Source organism: Mus caroli, chromosome 2 (assembly GCF_900094665.2).
Source record: "Mus caroli chromosome 2, CAROLI_EIJ_v1.1, whole genome shotgun sequence".
NCBI lineage: Eukaryota > Metazoa > Chordata > Mammalia > Rodentia > Muridae > Mus > Mus caroli.
In genome coordinates this window covers 104,871,207-104,884,138 of record NC_034571.1, presented here as the reverse complement: position 1 = coordinate 104,884,138, position 12,932 = coordinate 104,871,207, and the positions used below count along the sequence as shown (strand labels likewise).

At 38.1% G+C, this 12,932-nt stretch overlaps 1 protein-coding gene across 1 annotated transcript; it reads left to right on the top strand.

Moving 5' to 3' along the window:
- The first annotated feature begins 5,838 nt into the window (after positions 1-5,838).
- LOC110289429 (olfactory receptor 4F15-like) lies at positions 5,839-6,777 on the top strand. Its single transcript, XM_021155630.1, has one exon. It carries the CDS (start codon positions 5,839-5,841, stop codon positions 6,775-6,777), a length of 939 nt encoding a protein of 312 aa, XP_021011289.1.
- The last annotated feature ends 6,155 nt before the right edge of the window (positions 6,778-12,932 follow it).

Genomic DNA, 12,932 nt, shown 5'->3' with positions numbered 1-12,932 from the left:
TGTTAGCCTCTATCTGCAGACCTGGGAGACTAGCTCTCACCTTAGCTTCAGTGGTCAGAGTATTCTCTGCAGGTAAGCTTCCTTCTTGCACGGAAGGTGCTTAGATATCTGGTGTTTGAACATGCCTCCTGGCAGATGTTGTGTTCCACTCACCAGACGTTTTAGGATCCTGTGGAGGGTCCTGTGAGGACCTTGGGGGTGTCTGGAAACTCCGCATGCAAGGAACCCCGGTGCTGGAGTGGACCAGAAGGGACTTGTGCCACTGATCAGGCTGGGTTATCTGTTTCCCTAGTTAATGCAGTCTCTGGTCCCCCCGGCTCGTATTGGAGCAGACGCTGTGCTCCACTCACCAGAGATCTTAGGATCCTGTGGGCGATCCTGTGTGGGTCCTCGCGGGTGTCCGGAGACTCAGTGGGCAAGGCACCCCGGTGCTTGAGTGGACCAGAAGGGACTTGTCTTAGTTTTCTTTAAGAGTGTGACTTTGACGACACTGCAGTGTCACACATGAAGCTGTATGGGCAGCATCAACTCTGCTAGATAAGTTACAAAAGGACAAGAGTACACAAGGTTGTCTAAGTACGAAGTTGGAGGTGGATGTGGGAGTAGCAGGGGAGGGGATAATTACAATATACTTTACAAAATTCTCAAAAAACTAATAAATATTAAAAAAAGAAAATAAATATTAATTCTTGATCCTGTACAGTTACACACTGATGTATTGCTGGTGGAAGGGATAAACTAGCCCAGACCCCATGGAAGTTTTTTTCCAGAAAAAAACAAAACAAAATACTTTAAGACTGAGGCAGACAGACCCACCCTTGTGTATTCACCTGGAAGACTTGGAGATAACACATCACAAAGATACTTCCATATCAGTGTTTTTGCAGCACTGCTCACAAAAGCTAGGTTGTAGAACAAACCTAGGTATCAGACAAAAGAGGAATGTGTCACACACCATACCATGAGAATGCGAGCTCTTCACAATCTCCCACCCTGACAGGCCGAATGGCCTGCTAGGAGCCAGTTTTCACTCCCTCCTCCATGTTCCTTTCCTGGCACCTGAGGCTATAAAAGCTGAATTATAATCTGCTCTTCATTATCTCTTCCTGAATCTCATGACTTCCAAGGACATGAGTACGCCTGAGCCCAGCCTGACACCTCAAGGCTGTTAAGGAGGATCTATGTTCCGGAGATAAGATGCAGAGTGCCCACGGCCTAGCGCCTGACTTTGGCCCTCATGTCAGCAGATGCCCACTTATTTGTTCTTTGTTAATTCCCTCTCAACCTCTCCCTATTCCCCTAGATGTATGCTTTAAAACCAGGCGTCTCAGCCTAATAGACGGAGACCGTGATAGGTATAATCTACTTAGTCATCCGCTTCTCTTTTCTCTTCCAATCCCATTTTCTTACAGGTTTGCGGTCCCCCTTGCACCCATGGATAACTGAATCCTGCGGGACGGGATAGGAATGGATAAGAAAAAGGTGATATATGTACACAATGAAAAAATTTCAGCCATATAAAAGGAATAAAGTTATGTCATTGGCAGGAAAATGAATATAACTGGAGATAGTCATATTAAGTGAATCAATCCATTAAAAAAATACCCAATTTCTAACATTTGTGGTTCCTAGATTTTACATGGATTCTTAAAATCATGCGTGTGTTTATAACACCAAACTGTCTAGGGGGAACAAAGGGAAATAGTGGGAGAGGAAGAAATAAGGGTAAAAGAAAGTGGGGAGTATAGAGGTAAATATGCTGAGCATATACTATATACTTGCATGAGTAGTTTAAAAAGGCAATAATAAAAAGTAAACACAGAGTAACACACACATACAATGTTGAACATCCTCTGTTCATCAGTATGCTGTTAGTTCTTCATAGAATTAATCCTCATTCATCCCTGGCCCAGTTATGAGTCTTTATTAAAGGGCTGGTTCCTCCAGGAAGTCTGCCCAGAGCCTCATCAGCAGACTTACATGGTCTTTCTTCTCTGTTTCTCTCCTATATACTGTTTGTGCCTTTAGAAACACTGTTATCTGAAGCATATTAAAATGCTGTGGTTGCACATATGTGCTGTGGGGCTTCATTTGACTTGAAGAACATGAGTCAGTAAGCTCCACGTGCAGGTATTTACTTTCAAAGAACTTAAATCTAGTGGACATTAATAATGTAACTGCCAGTGTAATTTTGGAGATTATAGAATAGTTTACTTTTGTAGTTCAAAAGAAATAAAAAATTTGGACCGTTCTGTATTATGTGTTCTATATAGTGAGATTCACATGACCTTGACTATTTTTAGTTTCCTCAGATACTCTGCTTTATTTTAAGTCACCAGTGACCAAGATCAAGTTATAGATATTATCATCAATGGTGGTGGTCTAAGAACTTGCTGTTTCAGTTTTACTTCCTCCCCAATGACTAATTAGGAGATTTTCATTGGTTACTTTCACCAAACCAATTCGATTTGAGTGGTAATTCCCTGGGTCATATGAACAAAATTGGCAAATCTAGGCTTTCTAGCAGCACCTGGTCATTAATCGCCACACTAATTAATGTCCTCTTTTATTTGATCAGCTTTTTCTATAATAGCAGTTATGTAGGCCAAAACTCAGTTATTGGGGAATTCTCTGACTGGAGGATGCTGCCTTTTGGAAATAGGTATGTGAAAGATGGAAGGAACATGACAAAAGAACAAACTGTAGAACTCTCTCAATTCAATTCTAGAAAGGCAGCCTAGTGGCAGAATCTCATCTGTAGATATAAAGTTATTTTTTAAAAACACATTAGTTAGATTATAATGAATAGAAGATGGAACAGATGACAACCAGAAGAAAATAACACGTAAATTGTGGAGAAAAGCAGAGACAGCAGACATTGACTTATACCTTGTGTTTTTTTGTTTGTTTGTTTTTTGTTTTTTGTTTTTGTTTTTTTTGTTTGTTTGTTTTGTTTTGTTTTGAAAACCTGTACCTTTAGTTTAAGGAAAATTTGGTCTTAAGCATAGATGAGGATTTTTGAAGCTTAAGGGTTTGCCATTAACTAATTTGAGAATCAAAGTAGCTATATAACCTATGGAAGTTGGAAATCAGGAATACTTGTTTTGATTTGTTTCTATGCTCCCAGACAAATTACCTAGAAATAATTAATATATTATAGTTCCATGTGGCCTTTTTTTGGGAAATAAAACCCAAATGATAGACAGAAAAATAGAGATAGAATAACTGTAAGAAAGTGATATAATAAAACATTTCCTGTATGTTTAATTTCAGAACCCTATAATTTACACACATATAAAAATGGCTAAAATATTATGGTGAAAAATCAAGAATTTTCTATGAATTATGTTAATTGAGTTTTCAGTTGTTTTCTGTTTCTTTCTTAATTTGTGTTATCACACATAAAATACATTTAAATATTATCCAGGGAAAAACCAAACCAGAATCTCAGTGCATAGGGATTGACATTATGAAAAATGTGAATGAATGAGTAACAACTGGAATGCTTAACTCTTGATACAGATAACCTAAAGATGAAGGAAAAATGGCACAGAACTGAGTAGCAGAATTTCTGACTTGTGAATTTTTTTATTGGTGGAAAAATAGACATGTACACAGGGTAAACATTTGACCTGAAAATTTCATTTTGGAGCAGAGAAATATGCATTATTGAAATGATGGGGCACATGGATGGTCTTAAAAGATTAATATTACATTCTTACATAGTTTTATAACAGTTAAGTATTTTCTTGGTGTGCACAGGACCAGAAATTTGATTTCTCAAATTTTATAATAGAAACAACCAATAACTATTTTCTTTAACTCTGAACTTCAAATGGGTAAGGATTAGTTTTAGGTGACAAAGTTCATGTAAATTTACATTGTAGAATGAGTTTTAGAAATGAAACGTTAAAGAGAGGAGGTTTCTAATTTTATGGCCTTTAAGTAAGAAAATAAAGAAAAGAAGGCAAGATTATAGTCAACAGATGTCCTTGAGGACAAAAATAATTCAAATGTTCATTTAGAATTAAGCCCAAGTTTTGAGGAACAAAAGAGGTTCTGCGATCACTGAGTCTTCCAGGTGCCAACTCTTGTCTTTAAGATTCAGAAGACACAAGTCCTGTGCATCTTAATGTCTTTTGGTCAGTTCTTTGCCTCATTTCCTTGCTTTTTAGATTAGCTGTGTCAATTGTAAACACCATTTGGTGGGGTAGGGGAGGGTGAGGGGTGAGGGTGGGTGGGAGGGTGGGAGGGGGTAGGGGGTGGGAAGGTGGGTGGGAAAGTTCTTTAATTCTTTCTTGGTCATTGTGTACCCATCTTTATCTTCATAATTATGGCTATCTTAAGCCCCATATTGTTTCCTAACATGAAAATTTCTGTTGCCCAAACACTTACTACTTTTTCCAGAAAGTACCCAGAAAAGAGAATTTATACATACCCACAAAAGATATTTTTATTTTTTGCTTTCTGAAACCTTGGAGCCATGACTATATTGTTTTGGATGCATAGAAACGTTGTTTGACATGAGAGTTTTTATGCTTTAAAAGACAACCTTATTTTTCTGTTATTTTGCTTTTGTTTTATAGTTTGGATTTTTTTTTTTTAGTTGACAATTTTGTCCTTTGTTATAGAAAAGCCTGTGTGGTTCTGTTTAGCCTTGGGACTTTATAGTATTCTGATAGAGGGCCTTCATAATGGCCTAAAAGAGCTTCAAAGATCTTTGATCCTGTTGCCTCTTAGATCTCATCTACACGATCCGCATTTCCTGCTCATTTACTCTTTTTTTTAACCTCCTTATGGTTCTTTGGAAATTGCAAATAGGTTCATACCTTAGCGTTCTTGCACTTACTGTTGTATCTCCATCAAATATCTCCTGAAATATCTTAGTGATTTTTTTTTTAACATTCATTCATTTTCGCATGTTCCTTTTCATTTGAATGATGAGCAAGAACTATCTCATGAGTCCCATTTTAGAATCACATTCCTAATACTGCCCCCATTGCCCCTTGCTTAAGTTTCCTACAGAGTAAAACCAGCATTTGAAATCTGGTCTTTTAAGTGTCTACTTTTAATTGTATATTTATATCTATGAAAATATAAATCTAGGAGATTAAATACTTTAAAAATACATTTTGCTTTTGTCTCTACTTACCAGCATATAAGTATATTTCTTTGTACACAATGAATGAAATGAATTCATAGATATGAACTCTTTCAACTAAATCAGTAATCAACTAAAAAAATCTTTCTTTTTAAATCAACCATCACAGTTAGCAAAGTGTACCAGATACAAACTGTATGGGTGATCATGAGGAAGATGTGACAGGTGAAGTGCTATTTGATTTGAATATAAAAGAAAGAACGAGACCTTTGAAATTACGATACAGAGAATGATGATTCCTTGCTGGAGCAACAAAATCAGAGCATCTTCTGTGCAGTAGCCATTGTCTAGCCTGTGCATGTGGTAGATGAGACCTGTGGTTCTGACTTTAGTGGGAGGGGGTTCACATCAAACACACTAACTCAGCACAACATCAAGTGCTCCTGCTTTTGTGTTTGATCAGGTGTGACATGTATGCCGGTCGACTGGACGTCTTACAGTTGCTTGTGTTAGAGATCTGCAGCAACTCTTTATTTCCAGCAATGCTTTGTCATTTGTAACAAAAACATTTGTGGCCAACAGAATACCATTCACATTTTGTAAAATGCTCAGGTAATGATAATGTTTGCCTTCTACAGTTAATTTACCTTTTCACAGTGAGTACGAATACACTATTAACGTGAATATTCTCATTTTTCCATTTAGGTAACATTAAAGTCAACCTCTGATTTGGGCCAATGATCAGAGCAAACCATTCTGCAGTGACTGAATTCGTGCTGTTGGGGCTCTCAAATTCCTGGGAGATCCAGGTTTTTATTTTTTTCTTTACTTGTTTGTTCTATGTATCCAGTTTGACAGGAAACTTCATCATAGTTGTTACAGTCACCTCTGACCCCTACTTGCATTCACCCATGTACTTTCTACTGGCCAATCTCTCTGTTATTGATCTTATATTTTGTTCCATTGCAGCACCCAAAATGATTTGTGATCTTTTCAGAAAGCAGAAAGTCATCTCCTTTGGAGGCTGTATCTGTCAGATCTTTTTTAGTCATGCTGTTGGAGGCACTGAGATGGTACTGCTCATAGCCATGGCCTTTGACAGGTATGTGGCCATATGCAAACCGTTACGCTATCTGACCATCATGAGCCCACGGATGTGCCTGCTAATATTAGTTGCTGCTTGGATCATTGGTCTCATCCATTCATCAACCCAATTAGCTTTTGTTATAAACTTGCCATTCTGTGGCCCTAACATACTAGACAGCTTTTATTGTGACATACCACGACTTGTCAAGCTTGCATGCACAGATACTTATAAACTGGAGCTCATGATTACTGCCAATAGTGGGTTCATTTCCTTGATTGCGTTCTTTTTACTCATCATCTCCTATGTCTTTCTTCTTACCACTGTCCAGAAGCAGTCCTCAGGATGTTCATCCAAGGCTCTTTCTACTCTGTTGGCTCATATTACAGTTGTAGTTTTGTTTTTTGGCCCATTGATTTTTTTCTATGTGTGCCCTGCTCCTTCAACACATGTAGATAAATTTCTAGCTATATTTGATGCAGTTTTGACTCCCTTTCTAAATCCAATTATCTATACACTGAGGAACAGAGATATGAAGATAGCCATCAAGAAAGTGTTTTGTCAACGCCTGGCTTTTAGAAAATCAATGTAGATGGCTTGGTTGAGATATAACATTCACAAGTGAGTACTCGAAGTTCATAACAGCCAACCCCCTTAAAAGATTTTGTGTTAGAGACCCTTTGAGCACATTCAGGCAATCACCTCCTATTAGGTGAGTCTATTTTGTTTCTATGAAATAGTGAGTAATGTTTCTACAAAGGAAAAGAAGGTATTTCTATATAACAAATAGGAATAAAATATTTTATTAACCTTTTAATCCTTAAATAACTGTGCCAATAATTACTTTTACATGTGTTTATAACAAAGATACTTTTGGTTCTAACAATAACTGTACCAGTTTCAAGCTGTTCTGCTATCAGTATGATCCTTTAATGTAAAGATATTTATTAATTTTAAAAATAGGACAGGTAGACAATTTGGCAGTAAAGATAAACTGCTGAAAAAACTAAAACTATTCATATATTAATTATTTATTTTAAAATGTATTTTTAAATGAATAACCCAACCGTTCACATGTCCACCCTCTCTCTTAAATTTATGCTCTTTTTTCTATATTGTTGCTAAACTTACATAAATAAATAAATAAATAAATAAATATGTAGTTATAATCTCCCGAGTCTGTGTAGTATTTCTCATTTGTATGTGATTTTTAGGGTGACCACTTGCTGTTGATAACCAGTTTGGTCCTCATTCTTTTTTAAAAATTTTTTATTGGTTATTTTATTTATTTACCTTTCAAATGTTATTCCCCTCCACATACCTCCTACCTCCCCCCTCCCACTTCCTCTATGAGGATGCTCTCCCACCTGCCCATCCACTCATGCCTCAGTGCCCTAGCATTCTCCTTCCTGGGTCATTGATTCTCCACAGGACCAAGGGGCTTCCCTCCCAGTGATACCCTATAAGGCAGTCTTATGCTACATATCCAGCTGGAGTTATGGGTCCCCCCAAGTGTATTCTTTGGTTGGTCATTTAGTCCATGGGAGGTTTGGAGAGTCTGATTGGTTGATATTGTTGTTCTTCCTATGGGGTTGCAAACCCCTTCAGCTCCTTCAGTCATTACACTAACTTCTCCATTGGGGTCCCCATCCTCAGTCGGATGTTTGGCTGTGTACATCCACATCTGGAAGACTGATCCTTCCTCAGCAATCAACAATTGTGTACTCTGTACTTAGGGATGAAGTCTTGTGAGATCTCTTCACTCATGTGGGCATTGTCATTCTTTAGGTCTTGTTTAGGCAATCATATGGTGGGTGGAGTTTATGAATTCAGTTTCTCTGCCAAACACAGGAAACATATAGCAATAGACTCCCTGCTCCCTTCTTTCTAGCAATCATTCTGACACCGGTTTTTTGATGTTCCTCAGTCTTAGGGGTAGGAGTTGTGTTGTAGATATCTCAACTAAGAATGGGCACCCCATGTTTTTTTGTTCTTTTGTTTGTTTTGTTTTCTGCGTTTTGGCAAGTTGTGGCTTTCAAAGATGTGTTCCATCTGCTGCCCAAAGAAGGTTTTTGTTTGTTTGTTTGTTTGTTTTTTTGTTTTGTTTTTTGTTTTCCATGAGGGGTAAGAGTACATTTGCCTGTGGCTGTAAGGATACATTTAAGAATGCAACTACAATTATTCTGGTTTGGAAAGGGGGAGTAGTAGGTCGGCCTAGATGGTCCATGAGCTAATTAGTGATGGGTAGTTGGCTAGGTTTACAGTAGCAGTCATGTGTTCCCACCTATTGAGTGGGACTTAACTTCAATTAGTTAGCTGTTGGTTTCCATTGAGATTTAAGTAGCACTGTTACACCTATGAGGATGCCTTGCTGTGCTGGTTTTTATGTGAATGATAGGTGTCACAGCATAGATAGAACTATTTGTTACTTTTCCCTTTGGCAGCCTTCATAGCACCTCCTGGCACACACACACACACACACACACACACACACACACACGGTAATTTTAGAAAACACAGTGATTCTAGTTTTTACAAACACCGTTAGTGTTACTTATTTCTTTTCCTTCTGCCATCTCCAGTTAAAGAATACTGTTATCCTGCTATTACCCTTTCTTGTTGTCATACACAATGCTTTATTTATTACTTCTTGAATCCCACATTAATTTCCCCTCATGAGTCCCATCATGTGTTTTCTTTGACTGGTGGTTTAGTCCCAGGGATCTCTGGGGGTACTCATTAGTTCATATCGTTGGTCATCCTATAGGGCTGCAAACCCCTTCAGCTCCTTTGGTACTTTCTCTAGTTCCTACATTGGGAACCCTGGGCTCAGTCCAATAGATGGCTATGAGCATCCACTTCTATATTTGCCAGAAACTGGCAGAGCCTCTCAGGAGACAGCTATATCAGGCTCCTGTCAGCAAAATCTTGTTGGCATATGCAATAGTGTCTGGGATTGGTGGCATTTCATGGGATGGATCCCCAGGTGTGGCAGTCTATGGATGGTCATTCCTTCAGTCTCTGCTTCACACTTTGTCTCTGTAACTCCTTCCATGAATATATTGTTCCCTCTTCTAAGACTGATTGAAGTATCCACATTTTGGTTTTTTTATTCTTGAGTTTTATGTGTTTTGCAAATTGTATCTTAGATATTCTGAGTTTCTGGGCTAATATCCACTTATAAGTGAATGCATATCATGTGTGTTCTTTGGGATTGGGTTACTTCACTCAGGATGATATCCTTTAGAGCCATCCATTTGCCTAAGAATTTCATAAATCCATTGTTTTTAGTCATTGCGTAGTACTCCATTGTGTAAATGTACCACATTTTCTGTATCCATTCCTCTGTTGAGGGACATCTGTGTTCTTTCCAGCCTCTGGCTATTATAAATAAGGCTTCTATGAACATAGTGGAGCTTGTGTCCTCAGTTGAGAAGTCTTTGTTTAGCTCTGTACCCCATTTTTAATAGGGTTATTTGATTTTCTGGAGTCCAACTTCTTGAGTTCTTTATATATATTGGATATTAGTCCCCTATCCGATTTGGGATAGGTAAAGATCCTTTCCCAATCTGTTGGTGGCCTTTTTGTCTTATTGACAGTGTCTTCTGCCTTACAGATGTTTTGCAATTTTATGAGGTCCCATTTGTCAATTCTCGATCTTACAGCATAAGCTATTGCTGTTCTGTTCATGAATTTCCCCCCTGTGCCCATATCTTTGAGTAATAGTCTGAGATATTCAGGTGTTTCCATGTTATTCCGTTAGCTAATGACTCAACTAGACATAACCCATTCTTGACACTGGATATTTTACTTTGTGTAGGTAGATATAATGTTAGGGGATTGCCCCCCTCATTATTTGATAAATCCATTAAGTTTTTTTCATATATGTATATATATTTAAAAAGTGTCTCCATTTGGAGTTGAGTTTCATACAGGGTGGGTGATAACTATGGATCTATTTGCATTCTTGGAAATAATCCTATCCAGTTTGACCAGCACTGTTTCTTGAATATACTGTCTTTGTTGTTGTTGTTGTGTTTTTGTTTCTAGTGTGTAGTTCTAGCTTTCTAATAAAAAAAATCAAATGTTCACTTTTAAGTTAGTACATACCATGTGAGTATTTTTGCCCCCATGTTTATAAGTGAGATTGGTTTGCAATCTCTGTTTGATTCTTCATATGGTTTAGGTATGAGGAGTAATTCTAGCCTCATAAAACAATTTGGAAATGTTCCTTATCATTTTGTTTTGTGGAGTAATTTGAAGAATATCGGCATTAACTCTTCTTGAAAGTCTGGAAGAATTATGTGCTAAATCCACCTGGCCCTGGGCTTATTTTGGTTGGGAGATTTTAAATTATTGTTTCTATTTCACTGTGTTACACTTCTGTTTAAATTGCTTATCTGATCTTGATTTATCTTCATTACATTGTATATATAAATAAATTTATTCATTTCTTTTAAGTTTTACAATTTAGTAGAGTACAGATGTCCTTATCCCCAACCGAGTTACAAATATACAATCTGCCATGCCTGCAAATATGATAGGGTAATGGTGGCACAGAACTTGTGAGAGTAGCTAACCAATGTATGATTTGACCTAAGGAACACTCAATGAGAAAGAACCCATGCCCAATACTGCTTGGGCAACCAAGAATCATAGGCTTGATAGACAAGAGATACAGGGTAAGACCAAATACTACAAATCTAAGAGAATCAATAAAATGATCCCTATGATATGCTGTTATACTCATAGATCAGGGCTGTATCTAGTCATCATCAAGAGGCTTCCTTTGGCAGCACAGGGAAACAGATACAGTGACCTACAGGCAGATATTATGCAAAGAAAGAGTGTAAATTAGAGGCTTCCATCAAACCTATTCCCTTAGAGCTCAGAGAATCTCTTGGAAGAGGGGGAAGAGAGACTGTAAGAGGCAGAGCAGATGGAGGACACCAGGAAAGCAACTCTGAATCAACTAAGCAAGGTGGATATGGGATCACTGGGACTGAAATAGCAAGCACGGGTCTATGTGGGTCTATACCAGGTCCTCTGCACATGTGTTATAGCTATTAACCTAGCATTTTCATGGGACTCTTGACTATAAGAATGAGTGGGTCTCTGACTCTTATGGCTGCTCTTGGGACTCTTTTCCTCCTGTTAGGCTGCCATGTCTCTCTTTGATAAGAAAGGTTTTACTTACGTTATTTTTTATTTTGTCATATTGGTTATTATTTATTAGAAGTCTGTTCCCTACTAATGAGAGATGGAAAAGTAATGTATCCAGGGGACAGTGTAGGAATAATGTCTTTGTGCATTATGTAAAGGTAATCTTTATGTTATTCAAATGCTGGTTCCTCTGCCCTCATATTTTGTTTTAACCATACAGCACAAGTATTGCAATGCTTATGTCAAGAATCTGTGAGAAGTGTAGAGCAGAGACTTTACCAAACCCAGACACTACCCTATAGTGGATGCCAACAAGTGCTTGCTGACAGAAGCCTGTGATAGCTGTCTCCTGAGAGGCTCCAACCAGTGCCTCTCAAATACAGAAGTGGATGCTTGCAGCCTACCATTGGGTTGAACACATGGTTCCCAATGAAGGAGCTAGAGAAAGGCCCCATAGGATGACCAACAATACAAACTAATCAGTACCCCCAAAGCTCCCAAGGACTAAACCACCAACCAAAGAGCACACATGGTGGGACTAATGACTCCAGCTGCATATGCAGCAGAGGATTGCCTAGTCAGTTATCAATGGGAGGAGAGACCTTTGGTCCTTGAAGGCTCTATGCTCCAGTGTAGGGGAATGGCAGGGCCAAAAAGCATGAGTGGGTGGGTTGATGAGCAGGGAGAGGGGGGAAGGCATAGGGGGTTTTCAGAGGGGAAACCAGGAAAGGGGATAATGTTTGAAATGTAAATTAAGAAAATATCTAATAAAAACCATAAAAAACTTCTTTGAGTTTGTGTAAACAATTCTTACCATTTATTCTTTCCTTTGTCAATAAATGCTGATCACCTAATGGTTGGGCAGAAGAGAGAATAGGGCAGGTCTTCTAGTAGTCGAGAGAAAGGAGGAGCAATTTCAATTTGAGCCACAATGAATGGATTTGGAAAGAGTCCATAGAAACATAACTGAAGCCCAAAGAGTCAGACCAATATTAAAATGCAGGTATCCTAGGAATTTGACTAGGAGGTAGCCAGATTAGCTTAGAGGACTAATAGACCAATACTGCCCAGATATTACAGTGAAGCTTTAAAATAAATTTTGGTTTCTCAGTGTCATTCTTGGGAATTCGCTAGGGTAAAGAGATACAACAGCCAGATGAATTCACTGTTTACATGCATATTAAAACCATTCATTTCCAAGGGGAAGGGTTGGGAAGGAACTTGGAAGAGTGGAAGAAGGGAGAATCTTTGATCAGGATATATTGTATATGAAAAGAATCTATTTTCAGTATCAAAAAGAGAAAAAAAGTGTTCTCATGATTCTTTAGATTTTCTGTGTCTCTTGCTGTGCCATGTCTATTATCTCTAATTTTATTATTTATTTGTCTTTTGCTAAATTTAGATAAACATTTATCAATATCATTGATTTTCTTGAACCAACTTATCAATTCATTGAGTCTTTGTAATTTTGTTGTTATTTCTATTTTATTGATTTCTGCCCTGAGTTTGATTATTTCTTGCCATCTACTTTTGTTGGATGTTCTCCCTGCCTCCCTCCCTCCCTCCCTCCCTCCCTCCCTCCCT